Source organism: Crinia signifera, chromosome 6 (assembly GCF_055691185.1).
Source record: "Crinia signifera chromosome 6, ASM5569118v1, whole genome shotgun sequence".
Taxonomy (NCBI): domain Eukaryota; kingdom Metazoa; phylum Chordata; class Amphibia; order Anura; family Myobatrachidae; genus Crinia; species Crinia signifera.
The window spans coordinates 127,058,734-127,074,100 of NC_139222.1; the positions used below are offsets into that span (position 1 = coordinate 127,058,734).

A 15,367-nucleotide genomic window follows, 5' to 3' on the forward strand; every position below is an offset into this window, starting at 1 on the left:
CACTTTTTAGACACAATGCTTTATTGTATAAACCGGTCCCAAAGTCACGTGATGAAGATCACAGTCCAGTACCAATTAGTTTCACAGGGCGGTTGTTATACCTCTGAGATAGGTCTGCTTCAATCTGCAACAAATAGGAGGCATGTGAAGAACTGATTTTACCCACATTTGCAGCTTAGTTGTACTACCCTCATCTTCTGCATTCCATGCCAGCCTACATCATGCAGTTCCATAGACCAAGGATCCTGCCTCTATACAGCTCCTATTTATGATCCAACCTAATGCCTAATCTGTCTTTGAATCTGATATCCATATTCTTCCCTGATCCTGAAATCTGTTCCACCACTCACCTGCTTCTGAAGTTCATGACTTCTCTCTTGAAGAAGCAACAACTTCGGCTGTAGGCTCTCTCTCTCCTCCTCTGCCAATTTTCCTCTCTCCAACCAGGCCTCCCTCTTCTTCTCCAAGAGTTCAGCCTGTTTTAGACGTTGTCGTAGAAGATCAGTTACACGATCCACATACCTGGAACAAATGTCGCCTGACATATAACTGCTTCTCTATGACCAACCTGATCTAACGAATTAGGCAACTTAGAAATTATTATATATAGTTCATTTACTAACCGTGGTGATGCAAGAATCAGGAAAAGATGGCGCATTCTGACATCGGTCAGGCGGCTGATAAGATTCCGAACCTGCAATAGCATGGAAGCCACCTTGTCCCGGTTTTGTCCCTGCAAAATGGATGGAGCTGCTTGGAACTGTGTGACTGTAACAATGTCAGTATCACCATCCAGATCCTGAAGCCACTGATATAGGAAAAGCTCCAACTGGGAATGAGAAATATATTACAGAGATTAATGAGAGGCAGAAAATTACACAAACACTAAATTAGTATGAGGGAAAGGAATACAGAATATAAAAGTACAGCAAAAAATACACAAATTAGACCTGCATATCCAATGGTTAGTTTTAGATAGCAAAAACTGAATTACAAATTTGCCAATTAAAAAAAAGTACAGAAAATACAAAAATGAAAGCAGTTACCTCCATTAACTCATCAACAAATTGATTTCGAGTTTCTGTGTTTTCCAAAACAGTGAGCGCATCAGATCCCCGTGCCACACCTTGAGGGACTGAGAAGACAAATACTAAAGCATTCAATCGTTATTAAAGTAATGTCAGTATACCATTGGATATTCAAAATAAAACCGACATCCGAGTTTTCAGTATCCCACAGCAGAACGGGAAATAAAACATGCATTCCCCTTAAACTGACAACAAACCATACAATGGGGCCTACATACATAGAGATTCTCCTGAGCGATCTGAGCGATGCTAGATCACTCAGCACACAGCGACATGTCAGCGATGTGTGCTGAGCGATCTGTCAGGGCCAGTGCTCTCTCGTGAGAACACTGGCCCTGACCAGAGATCTAACTACATTTACCCAGCATCGCTATCGCTATGGCCCCTACACACAGAGCAAAGTAGAGGCATTTCCTAAGCGTTCTAGTCAAATTAAGTCAGATCGCTTTGAAAACACCACCGAAATCGCCACGTGTAAAGGCCCAATAAGCTCTCACAGACAGGGCCCTCTTCCCTCATGTGCCCTTTCTTTTTTTAGTCAAATGGTCTTCTACTCCACACCAGGGCCCTCATTCAGGTTAGCAACCTCACCCATACATTTACACGGGGAGTTCGATGATGAAGCTCTGCAGAAATCATTTGATGGTCGGCGACGGTTGAATGATTTTGGGCCCGCATGCAAGCATGCGAATGGATGTTTATGCAAAACATCCATTTGTAGTGCTGCAGGGACATTTGGTGTGTAGCGGGGGATGGGCATTCGCAGGGCAGGTGACCAGCATTACATGGCGGTAGTTCGCTGCTTTCCAAGCAAGCCAAAATCCGGGCCCAAAGCCCTTGGTTTCTCTGCCATCCCACACTTATTTCAGCATTGTCTGCTGACGCACCTACGTTTATATACCCAGTACTGTCTTGAACGGTAAATTACATTTTCTTGTTTTGTTAATTTGTTTATATGCTCTTTACCTGGGTGCAGCGGCTCCCATTTGGCACTACACAAAGGATAATAATAATAGCTATAATCCATGCTGTATTCCCAAAAGAGCTTATATGGACTTTTCAATATTGTGCACTATTCTCGGGATAACATTATGTTACCAAAAATAAAAAAAATCAATGTAAAAACTGTCCGCCTGCAATTGCCTCCACTCCTGTATCTCACCATCAAGGCCATCTTTCAGTACAGTGATTTCCACAGGCCCCGTCTCTTCAGTGTCCCAGATTATACCGTCTGCTTCTACAGCCTGAAAACACAAAACATTATTACCTAGCCAAACTCCTCTGCATTGCTGTCATTCATGAGAAGATGGTCACCAACCCTGGTGAGGAATGTGAGCAAACAGAAGTATAAATAAACTAGCACATCTTGCAGATATATGATAAATATTTTACATCAGACAAAAACTGCTATAAAGTTATATAGGAATAATAATGAGTAGATGGGGCACTTACATATGAAATATAAATGGGTCTTAGTCGCAATGCGATGCAACTAGGACGCACCAGGAGACACTAATGATTCATCTGATTAGTGACACTTACATATCTGCGTACAACTGAGTCTCTATGGGGGAAATGTAACAGGATAGAGATTTGGTAAGAAATCTCCAGTTTTTCTATAGCGGCAATCATTTACACTACAAAATCAAACTGGCTTTGCAGCGCAAATTATTGAAAAAAACTGGAGATTTCTTACCAAATCTCTCACTTTCTGAGTCTCTCATCCTATTACATTCCACCCAGAGTCTCTATAAGTGCTACAATACATGGGCCGTGGCTTTTTTTTGTGAAAAGTTCTCTTGTGCCTCATATACAGTCTCATTCATTCACAGATATACAAGTATCATATATCAAATCAATCAGCAAGAAAGGTGCATTTTCAGCAAAAAAAAAAAAATGCCAGACGCTAGCAGAGTTCCACAGGACCTGGTAGTAGTTAGCTGTATGCCACATCTGTAACGAACATTGGGTGAGATTTAATGGGATGAGAGATTCAGAAAGTGAGAGATTTGGTGAGAAATCTCCAGTTTTTTTAAAGCGGCAATCCTTTACACTGCAAAACCAGTTTGATTTTGCAGTGTAAAGGATTGCCGCTTTAAAAAAACTGGAGATTTCTCACCAAATCTCTCACTTTCTGGATCTCTCATCCCATTAAATCTCACCCAGTATCTTATACATACTTCATTCAAATTAGAAACAGCTTACTTCAGACTGTGAAACAATGCCCCAGTCGATCTCCTCTGTAGTCTGTTGAGCAGACAAGCCCATGTCTCCCCAGTCAATCTGAGAGACAAAAATAAATAAATGTTAAAAAAGATTATGGGGACTTCTTCCACAAGCATGCATACCACTCTGTTTCACTTACATCTGCGTCCCCAGAGCACTGGGAATCTTCCTCAACTTTCTTCACCTCGGGACGCTCTACTGTCTCTGGGGCCACACCGGTGCGCCACTCATACATAGTGGTGTCTCCACGTTCCTGCACATACCGGAGAAGGGCAAGGGCCTGTTCTGGGGAGCTCAAGTAAGTAAGAGAAATTATCCCCAAGTCTCTTAATCATACAATATATGCTCATATCTGTAGTATTCTGCTATCATCTCATTTGGGGAACACTGCAGGCTGTGGGTTTAGAGGGAAGCCAAGTAGGAAATAAATAGGAATGGCCATGGACCATTGATGCTTCAAAATTACTGATGGTCTATGACCAATCCTGAAGGCATTTGCCATCAATGGGGAGAGAAACAAATGGTTTCCCACCATCGATAATGCAGAAGCAACACATTTTTATTTTATGTTTTTACAAAGTGCCGCGACATGGAGCTTCCTCTTCCAGTCAGCGCAGTGCTGGAAGGTCAAAGGGAGATGGACATCCTAAACCTGAGCAGCATTATACTTTCTCAACTCCCTTCAAGGTTATAGGGGGACGGGCCATCTTTGTGCAGCTTGTGAAAGCGAGGCACTTACTCAGCGCACATGCTGTAGCTGCCCTTCTGATTCGCAGCCCAGCGATCAGGAATAAAGCTGGCCCTAAGACCAGTCTGCGGATGGGGAATCTGATTTTATGGAAGGCAGCACACTTTTTGGTACACAACTGTTGGTGCAACCAGTAGCTCCTCACTTTGCATTTGTAGCAATAGTTCCATGATACAATTATTGTAGAAAAGCCCAGTTTTGTTTACTAAATGTGAATGGTTCCTTTTAATGACCCCATACATTGCAACATTCCAAAGAAAACCCAAAACATATTTCAAACACATAGTGACAAGTGTATAAAACATGATAAAAACACATGGACATAGAAAAAAAATTGTAAATGTTTCCCAAGGGTTCATGCTCCTTCTGTCCTTACCTGTCACAGACAAATGTCACACAGGCCTGATACAACTGGATTGCTGGTAAGAGTGTAGCAGTGTCTACTGCAACCTGTCTTAGCACTGCTGGGACATCACAAACCAACATCTGAAGTTCCTTGTGTATATCCTCTCCCTGTGCAGAAGAGAAATGGGAAAAACAGGTAACTTCATTCAGAGAACTCTTGGGTCAACAAGCATGCAGTATCTGCGAAATGTGTTATTTGGGATACAGTTAATGGGATTATTATGTGGGATGAATACAGTATTTGTAACCCTTTCAGTTTTAGTGATAAGAGATAAGGATTAACCATGTGAAGACATATAAACAAAAAAAGTTTAGAAATCATTTAAGAGACTTTGGGTGAAATGTAATAGGATGAGAGATTCAGAAAGTGAGAGATTTGGCAAGAAATCTCCATTTTTTTCTAAAGCGGCAATCATTTACACTGCAAAATCAAACTGGTTCTGCAGTGTACATGATTGCCGCTTTAAAAAACCTGGAGATTTCTTACCAAATCTCTCACTTTCTGAATCTCTCATCCTATTAAATTTCACCCTTTGTCTATTGGACACAATCTCTTTTTATTTTTTTGGGCAACCCACATAAAGTAACACGAATACGTGATTGACAGACTGCAGTCACGGAGTAACATTGCTTCTGCCCAAAAATGCACTGTAAGGTGACAAAGGGGCTAATTGAAGTTGGATCGTATTGGTTTTATCCGAAGATCTACTCTGCAGTATTGCATTAAAAAGCCTTTTGCAATATATGCACAGGTTTTCTTGTGCAGATATCTAATAAATTATTATTATTATTAGCCTTTATTTATATGGAGCCACAAGGGTTCCATAGCGCCTAACAATACATAAATGAGTAAAAAAAAAAAATTGCAGTACAAAGCAATTTAGGAAAGGTACATGGTAACTAAAGATACTTCCATCAGGGGACAGGACACTGAAACAATAATTAGAGTGGAAGATTATATATATATATATATATATATATATATATATATATATATATATATATATATATATATATATATATATATATATATATTTTTTTTTTGCAAGAAATGTGCATGAGGAGAGAGGGCCCTGCTTGTGAGAGCTTACATTCTAAAGGGGAGGGGCAGACAGACAGAAGTGACAAAAATGATATTATACACACACACACACACACACACACAAATATATGAAATAACCAAAGATTTACAATCCATTTGACTAGTTTTGACTCAGTCTGGCCATTCACAGTTAAGCTGCAGAGTGAGGCAATATTGCCACAAAAAGTGAGGGCAAAATAGAACTGGTTGTTCATTTGTCAGGCTGAATATTTGTAATCTAACACAAGGGTTACTAACCACTAATACTCTTCCCACATCACAAATGCCGGGTCGCACCCGGGATTTGGACATGGGCTGATGTCACAAGGGGCGGAGCGTCATCGGCGGCAGGGGCAGCACTTGGAGCTGACGTTGCCTGCTCCCTATAGTGTAAACAGGACCCGGGTGTCTCGACTCGGGTTACCTGTTTAGACTGCCCATCAACCCGGGTCCGTCTCGGTTGCTGGACCCTGGTTTTTCCAAACGGCGCTTTCACACTGCACAAAAACCTGGGTCAACCAGCAACAACCCTACAGATCAGTTTCTTACATTTATTTTTTTATTCTGACCAGCCAGCATAAATTGGTATTGTTTTCCGCGAGTGAATACTACCAAGATAATCATCAAGATCTGTCCAGGTATTGTCAGTCTCCGCAGTGAAGGATTCCTTGTGAAGGGTGAATTACAGAAAGGTTGGCAGGATTACTCACACTGATTCCATAGCGTTTACAGCTGCTATAATACTGCTCACGCTGCTCCGCTGCCCCATGAACACACTCTTCTGCTCGACGCTCACTCTCTACTACTAATTGCTGACACCGGCTCATCTGTTTCTTCAAAGCTGGGATCTCGTAGTTCACACTGCGCACCAACAAACTGCCACTCTCCGCTAGGAAAGAGAGAAAGGTAAACTAGTTGGGGTTCTAAAGGTGATAAGAAAATCCTGCCATACAGTAGATAGGTTAACTTATTTTTTCAAGAATTTACTTTTAGAACCTATTCCGACCAAGCAGATTTTATGATATCTTCTAGACATTTAAGGGTTTATTTTGGAACCACATTGAAAAAATATACAAATATAGATTTTTTTCCCCATAATTACTTTTGCACATTAAAGCAAGGTCAGAAAAATGTTGTAAAATGTGGCTACATTTCTGCCAAATATAGGAATTTAGTTACCCGCCCATCAAAATTATGGAGAAACATAACAGTAATGTCAGTATTGCGGCTGTGCTGTAATAGCCTTTTATTATACATGTGAAACTCGGAAATCTGAATATCGTGCAAAAGTTCATTTATTTCAGTAATTCAACTTAAAAAGGTGAAACTAATATATTATATAGACTCATTACATGCAAAGTGAGATATTTCAAGCTTTTATTTGTTATCATTTTGATTATTACGGTTTACAGCTTATGAAATACAAAATCTTACAAAATTAGAATATTGTAGGCTCAAAGTGTCCCACTCTAATCAGCTAATTAATCCAAAACACCTGCAAATGGTTCCTGAGAATTTAAATGGTCTCTCAGTCTGGTTCAGTAGAATTTACAATCGCGGGGAAGACGGCTGACCTGACAGTTGTGCAGAAGACCATTATTGACACCATCCACAAGGAGGGGAAGCCTCAAAGGAAATTGCAAAAGTTGGACATTCTCAAAGTGCTGTATCAGAGCACATTAATATAAAGTTAAGTGGAAGGGTTATGGTATGTTATATAGACCATGTCTAGGTCGACACCTATGAATGGTCAACATACCCATGGTCGACAGGGTCTAAAGGTTGACACAAAGGTTTTGTCCCAAATGTCGACACAGTTGTCATGGACACTAGAAAAGTGCACTGCATCCCGTCGCATGGCTCTCCATGCTTCGGGCACGGTGCCTCGCTATGCTTGGCATATTATTTTATTCTCCCACCCCAGCCTAGGGGACGGTAGTGCATGAAATACCGCCTGTCGGCACATGTGGGCTAAAAAAAAAAGAATTGAAAAGCTTGTGTCGACCTTTTGATTGTCAACCTTCCCATGGTCTAACTAAAGCTTGTGTTGACCTATAGAACTAGACATGGTCGACCTAGGGTACGGATACCAAGTGTGGAAGAAAAAGGTTAAAAAGCAGCAGGGATGACCGCAGCCTAGAGACGATTGTCAGAAAAAGCCCATTTAAAAATATGGGGGAGCTTCACAAGGAGTGGACTGAGGCTTGAGTTAGTGCATCAAGAGCCACCACACACACAGATGAATCCTGGACATAGGCTTAAAATGTTATATTCCTCTTATTAAGCCGCTACTGAACTATAAACAACATCAGAACATCTTTTTTCTTTAGCCTTATCTAGGGTAAAGTAAAAAGAACTGGTCTGTTGCTCAGTGGTCCAATGTCCTCTTTTCTGAGGAGAGGAAATTTTGCAACTCATTTGGAAACCAAGGTCCCAGAGTCTGGAGGAAGTATGGAGAGGCACACAATCCAAGATGCTTGAAGTCCAGAGTGAAATTTCACAGTCTGTGTTTATTTGGGAAGCCATGTCATCTGCTGATGCTGGTCCACTGTGCTATATTAAGTCCAGAGTCAATGCAGCCATCTACCAGGACATTTTAAAGCACTTTATGCTTCCTTCAGCAGACAAGTTTTATGGAGATGCTGACATCATTTTCCAGTAGGACTTGGCACCTGCTCACAATGCCAAAAGTACCAAACCCTGGTTCAATGACCGTGGGATTACTGTGCTGGATTGCCAGCAAACTTGCCTGACCTGAGCCTCATAGAGAATCTTTGTGGCATTGCCAAGAGAAAGAGGAGAGACATGAGACCGCAAAAGAGCTGAAGGCCGTAATTAAAGCATCCTGGTCCTCCATAACACCTCAGCAGTGCCACAGGCTGATAGCATCCATGCCATGCCGCTATGGGGCAGTAATACATGCAAAGGCGGCCCAAACCAAGTACTGAGTACATATGCATGATTATACTTCTCAGAGGGCCAACATTTGCATATTTAAAATCTTTTTTTTTTTTTTTTTATTGATTTCATGTAATATTCAAATTTTCTGAAATTTTAGGGTTTTCATAAAATGTAAGCCGTAATCATCAAAATTATCAAAACAAACAAAGGCATGAAATATCTCACTTACTGGGGGCTGGGATGCCACTGAGATTTCCTGTGATGTTATATTAGCCTATTGAAAGAATGGATGCACCTACATGTAAAAAAAGATATTATTCTCCCCATTAAATAAGATTCAAGGGGAGACAGCACAGCATTTTACGGCAAACTGGTATTGGCTACTTAGTGGGAAAAATGGAGAGACATGGAGGTGGAGTTGGTGGGGGGGGGGGGGGGGCTTAAGGATGGAGGAAAAGCAAGAATCTAGTTTCTGTCCCAATGGTATGTCACTTGAAACAAGGTTGTCAGACCATGGCAGAGAAGCAGCTGTGAGATTATTGCTGTTAGTTCAGATAGAATATCTTTGTTTTTATCGAATAGGGGCCCAATGGGGAAAACAAGCTCAAGCTCTTACCAAGATAGGTGTTATCAGCCTGGTATAGAGATATCACCTCCAGCCAGTCCTGTAGGGAGAAACGTATTGTTAGGACAAGCTCTGTATAGTGAAATATTAACATTAGATAAAGCAATATAAATTACAAAATGTTCATTCAACACACTGTAGATTATACAATATTCATCCAACCTTATATGTAAAAAGTTACTTCACTCGCACTGTGAGTAAAGATGGTCGCATACTGAGGTGGCCAAACTAGACAGCTATGTGTCTTGCCGTGCATGGGCCAAGCAGCGACACCTCTTCTGAGTTGATGGGGACGATTTAATGAAATTTAACGATATTCCACATAATAACTGAATCCATTTTTATCAGCCTACTAACAGGTATTTTGGCGAAAGCTCCTAACGGATTAGTGGAATACTAACCTATAATTTAGGATTGGATGGGACCAGTGGTGTAGTTAGGTGCCACGGCGCCCGGAGCAAGGGCATGTTTTGCGCCCCCCCAATATGTCATAGGTGAGGCTCCTGCGCAGTGAAAAGTTGGCACGGACAAACATTATACCACACACCGTAATGCCCATTGCACATTTTAGTGAACTTTGTAATTCCAATTACACATAAGCCCACACATGATGCCCATGACATACTATATAACACTCCGTAATGCCCATGACATACTATATAACACTCCGCAATGCCCATGACATACTATATAACACTCCGCAATGCCCATGACATACTATATAACACTCCGCAATGCCCATGACATACTATAGAACACACCGTAATGCCCATTACATACTATATAACACACCGTAATGCCCATTACATGCTATATAACACACCGTAATGCCCATTACATACGGGGGAGCGGGCAGGGCAACGGCGGAGGCGGGCGAGCGAGCTGGCGGAGCTGGCGGAGCTGGCACAGCTCCGGCGCCAGGCTAGCATCCTGCGCCCGAGGCGTGTGCTCCGCCGGCTCCGGGCTCGCTACGCCTCTGGATGGGACCCAGAACAGAGACAAGGATCCTAATGTGCAATAGCAACCAATCAAGTTCTAGCATTATTCTATTGAATCCTAGAAAATGATAGACCGAATCATCATCACATCTTTTCATTTTTTAGAGCTTTATTAAATTGACCTTAAGAATCAGGAACGTAATCCACTTGGAGACGCACAAGGAAGCACAAGGCTAGGACTCTGGATAAGGTTATGTGGGCACTGGGTAGTGTGCACAGATTTTCCATAGAGGAAGGGCATTAAAATTGGCTCCAAATATTACATTATGAGGCAGGTGTATTAAACCTGGTGAAGACATAAATTGGAAGGTGATAATGCACCAGCCAATCAACTACCAACTGCCATTTTTCAAACACAGCTGATTAGCGGGTGCATTATCACCGTCTACTTTATCTACTTATCTATTCACCAGGCTTAAAACATCTGCCCCATGTTTTGGAGTTCCAATTTTAATAGAGCAACGCACCCATCCCCATGGGGGCTGTGGCCGTCTCTAAAGGTGGCCATACACACACAGATTTATCTGCAGATCTGTCTGGTTGGAACAAAAACATGGTTATGGATGAGAGCAAATGACAGTTGACCGTTTGCTTGTAAATGCTGGAAAACTGACAAACTGTCACTCATCCATAACCATGTCTTTGTTCCAACCAGCCAGATCTGAAGATAAATCTTACTAGTGTATGGGCACCTTTACTGTTAGGAGTAGAGCCACGTAGGACAGAGAATGAGACCAACCACAACAAAGGAGGAACAGGCTTCCAGAAGAGTTAATACAATAGGAACTAGAGACCACCCATCAGTGGCAGATCCCCAAAATCAGTGACCCTGGAACCAATAAGTGAATGCCAGCCTCGGGCAGGCTGTGGCATATTGGCCTAATTTTAGACCTGCACACTGCTATATAAAGCCAATTGTACAATACCACTATCTACATAACTTATTACTGAATACCAACACCAACATCCCAATGGAGGGAATCCCAACAATGATCCAGTAAGAATACTTGCCACTCCCCCTCCCCCCCCAACCATTTGTTTTAGCAGCCTATCCTTTTACCCTCCCCGCTTGCACTTAACCCCCTTAGCCTCCTGCCTAAATCTAATTGCCCCACAGACTAAACCCCCCCCCCCTTTCTTGGTGCCTAAACCTCCCCCCTCTACCCCTCTGCTGCCTAACCCAAACCTTTCACTGTGCATGTGTGTGTGTTTACTTTTAATTCTTTCAAGCCTTTCCGATTAGAGTTCCACCTCTCTTTAAATATCAGTGACACATTACCTCAGTTTATATACTCTAAAAAAGTGCCCTTGGGTCAGGTGTAATATCCTGCAGTCCCAGGAGCACTCATCGGGATCACAAGGTAAAAAACCTGTGCGATCTGTATGTGATTTTGACTATATAGTAAAAATCTCATGCTGGATTGTACCTTGTGTACACACCATAACATTTGATTGCTATGCAATCTTTGCTAACTCATGTGCTGTTTACATACAATTCATACTATCTACATTCGATTTGCACTATATAGTCATTGCTGCACTTCGGCTTTTTTATTTCAGCTGAACGGGAGCGCGCATCGGCATCATAATGGGATCGACAGCTTAAAAACATGTTCTATCTCCATACGATGTATATGCGATCCCGATTCATTTTGACTGTACAGTCAAAATCGAATGTCAAATTGTACGGTGTGTACACAGCATTGGTCTTCATGTATTTTAGTACTGTAAAATACTTTTGCAGATGATTTACTTTAAATGCTAAAATGTATTAATTTCTTTTAAAGTCCATTTCAGTAGTGAGATTTATTCATTTACAATAAACAAGTGACGCTACCATACGAAAAATAATATCTATATGTTGTGACGGCAACACTTCAGTGCGTCATAATGCTAATTATTACAATATGAGAAGTCAACTTGGATTGTTATAACAAAATATCATAGGATGATGAAAGTTCATACAGAATCAAAACATTGCTTTACATTTGTCTGGGAGGACTAATGCAATAAGTGAGCTTTACTGCACACTGCCATTGTGCTTAGGATACAGACTTTACAACATGATTGACATGGCTTTCTCATTACAGCATGTAACAAAGCAGAAATCTTAGATAACCTTGGGGTCAGCAGCCTTGTGAATTTATATAGCCATGGAACTTCTAGATGACATGTGATATCATTATAATTTACAGTAGAGGTTAACAAATAAACTATCACTAGTAAAAATATATTACCTTCATTCTCTGGGAGGAGTATCGGCCAAACAGGTTTTTGCTAGCTGCTTCTGTTGACTTCAAAATGTCCACAATTTTTAAGCAGTGGAAGTAATTGATATCTGTGATAATTAATAAAATATATAAATACCCAGCACGAACCCAATATTCACATGTCATACTGTATGTGTGTATATATATATATATATATATATATATATATATATATATATATATATATATATATATATATATATATATATATATATATATATATATATATATATATATATATCAGCCCGGCACTCACGTATGCTTGAGTGATTTGCGTGGGTGCCTCCTGGAAAAATATGCACCATTCAGTATGAAGACAGACAGTGGCACTCCACGACTTGAATATCAATCAACTTTATGTGAACCAACGTTTCAGACTCTGGTGGCCCCTTTGTCAAGGTGCCTGTACACCTTGACAAAGGAGCCACCAGACCCCGAAACGTTGGTTCACATAAAGTTGATTGATATTCAAGTCGTGGAGTGCCACTGTCTGTCTTCATACTGAATGGTGCATATTTTTCCAGGAGGCACCCACGCAAATCACTCAAGCATACGTGAGTGCCGGGCTGATAAATATATATATATATATATATTTATGTGTACAGGCACCTTGACAAAGGGGCCACCAGAGCCTGTCTGTCCGCTGTCTGTCTTCATACTGAATGGTGCATATTTTTCCAGGAGGCACCCACGCAAATCACTCAAGCATACGTGAGTGCCGGGCTGATAAATATATATATATATATTTATGTGTACAGGCACCTTGACAAAGGGGCCACCAGAGCCTGTCTGTCCGCTGTCTGTCTTCATACTGAATGGTGCATATATTTGTCACTTTCTTCACATCATCCATCCCTTAGGATCTTTTCCAGTGATCAACTCACCTAGAGAACACTAAAGTGCCGAAATTGATAATCAGTGACTTCCACACTTCTATGCATGCTAGCCCACCGAATGGGGAGGGGCCCTAAACTCTGGTTGCATACCGGAATGATGCAACGGCAGTTTGAGTGATGGCAGGGGGTTGGCAACGTGCCGTTGGGTGAGTGTGGGTCAGACAACAGAGAAGTGTCCAGACCATTTTCGGGGTGGTTCATTGCAGCTGTCACTGCAAGCCCAAACAAGACAGCCTGACACCAGCCTGCGCAGGCAAGGGGCTACCTTAATTATGAGAGCACTTTCCAGATCTGTGAATCACTCGCATTTCTGAGCTGTGACTGCAAGTATTTTGCAATCGCATTGCAGGAAGCGCCACAGCATTCTAGGCAGCCTTACCCTGTGCTGGCTTTGCAGTTTTGCAATTCTTTGCAAAACTGCAACTGAAGCTGAATTGGGCCCAATGTGTGTTTTCTGCTGAACCAATATTTAGTAATATGGAAACACAAAAACAATAATGTGCCTTGAGGATGTCACTGATTCTAAATTAAACTACTCAGCATTCTCACTGCTAAAGGTGCCCACACACAGAGCGATGTGCTCCATGTATTTTGAACTAGATTGCATCTAGTTCAAAACACATGTGATAAGCTACAACAGCATGCGATTTGCACTAAATGCAATGTAATCTAGTTAAAAAAATAAATAAAAAATACTGCACTCACATCCTTTTTGTACTTTGTGATGTGATATGCGTGGGAGTGTGCTAACCCAAAATACACCACGTGTGGGCACCTTAATCTCATGATAGAATTAATACTATTTAGTTGTCTTTTAACTGTTCAAGTGACTCATTATCCTAATACAGGGCTCCTCATACTATTTTGCTCTGTGACCCCACCAGACAATAAAAATAATGACAGGACCACAGCAAGTTACTGCAGAAGGTCATCACATCACATGTGTAGTCAGCAGACAGCACAGGCATGGCAGCATTGTGGAGGCACAAAATGATGGGAGGAGTCTAAAATAACAGACAATTCAACAGATTTTTCAGACTCCTTAAATAACTGATTGAGACTAGAGCAGTCATCAGCCTGATGGTCAGCAACATTGAGTCGTGACCCCAAGGTGAGAAGGCCAGGACCCACTTTGGGACTCAGGACCCACAGTTTGAGAACCACTGTCCTAATATATCCCACAAGTGCTATTTTCCTTTCCACATCCCACATGTCTTCCCAAATTCCCTAACTTCCTGCCATATACCACATGTCTATCTCCCCATCCAGTATCTCACATGCTCCTGACAGCAGATTCCTGATGTCTTCATGTTCTGGCATGTCCTGCAGAGCTTGGTTCATCTTCTCTCTAATCTGCAGTACCTTGCTCTGCCACTTGAGTGTACAATGTCTCCGATCCACCAACCAATCTACAAAGGAAAAAAAAAGTCAGCTTTAAAACATATTGAAATTTTTTTTTATAAAAAAAAAGTGCTGCCCAGCAAATAGGGAATATAGTTTTACATGCCAGTTACACTACTAGGCAAAAGTTTTACAACATCCCCTTCTTTTCCAGGATTATTGTAAATTAAACAATATAACTCCAGTGAGTAACCTTAAATGGTACAAAGATAAACAAAAAAGGGGGCTAGCAGCAAATTGGACGACAAACGTTAGGTCGACATGGCTTTAAGTCGATAGGTCGACATGGTCTAAGTCGACATGGGGTCTTTGACTGATTTTGGACCCGACATGTGTCGACAGGTGGTATTTCATGCCCTACCATCCACTAGGGTGTGACAGGAGAATAAAATAGTTGCCCAAAGCATGGTGAGCGCAGCGAGTCATGCGGGGGGACGCGGTGCACTTTAACCAGTGTCTACTGCGTCGACATTCGGGTAAAAAAAACAGTGACAAACCCCATGTCGACATTTTGACTATCGACCTAGACCATGATGACCTAATGTTTGTGTCGACCTAATGCTTGTGTCGACCGAATGACCTGTCAACCGTGACCCTTGTCGACCAACTTGTTGTAGACCAAATGATCCCATTCCATTAGGCTATGGGGCAATAATTAATTTCCATTGTAGAAAACAATGCCATCATGTTGTCTGTTTATATCTGTAGAATGTGGCTACTTGGAGACA

The 15,367-nt window shown here is 41.5% G+C and overlaps 1 protein-coding gene across 4 annotated transcripts in view; it reads right to left on the minus strand.

Annotated features, from left to right (window-relative positions):
• CDK5RAP3 (CDK5 regulatory subunit associated protein 3) overlaps positions 1-15,367 on the minus strand; it is a 23,451-nt gene continuing 8,084 nt past the window's right edge. For all 4 annotated transcript variants that reach the window (XM_083147099.1, XM_083147097.1, XM_083147100.1 and 1 more), the window contains exons 3-14: positions 14,516-14,647; positions 12,310-12,410; positions 9,066-9,114; positions 6,259-6,437; positions 4,439-4,575; positions 3,454-3,607; positions 3,294-3,371; positions 2,251-2,332; positions 1,047-1,135; positions 624-829; positions 351-522; positions 1-124 (exon numbers count right to left, since the gene is read on the minus strand). In XM_083147099.1, the coding sequence (XP_083003225.1) occupies positions 59-124; positions 351-522; positions 624-829; positions 1,047-1,135; positions 2,251-2,332; positions 3,294-3,371; positions 3,454-3,607; positions 4,439-4,575; positions 6,259-6,437; positions 9,066-9,114; positions 12,310-12,410; positions 14,516-14,647 (1,445 nt within the window). In that variant the 3' untranslated portion in view covers positions 1-58. The remainder of the gene's footprint in view (positions 125-350; positions 523-623; positions 830-1,046; positions 1,136-2,250; positions 2,333-3,293; positions 3,372-3,453; positions 3,608-4,438; positions 4,576-6,258; positions 6,438-9,065; positions 9,115-12,309; positions 12,411-14,515; positions 14,648-15,367) is intronic.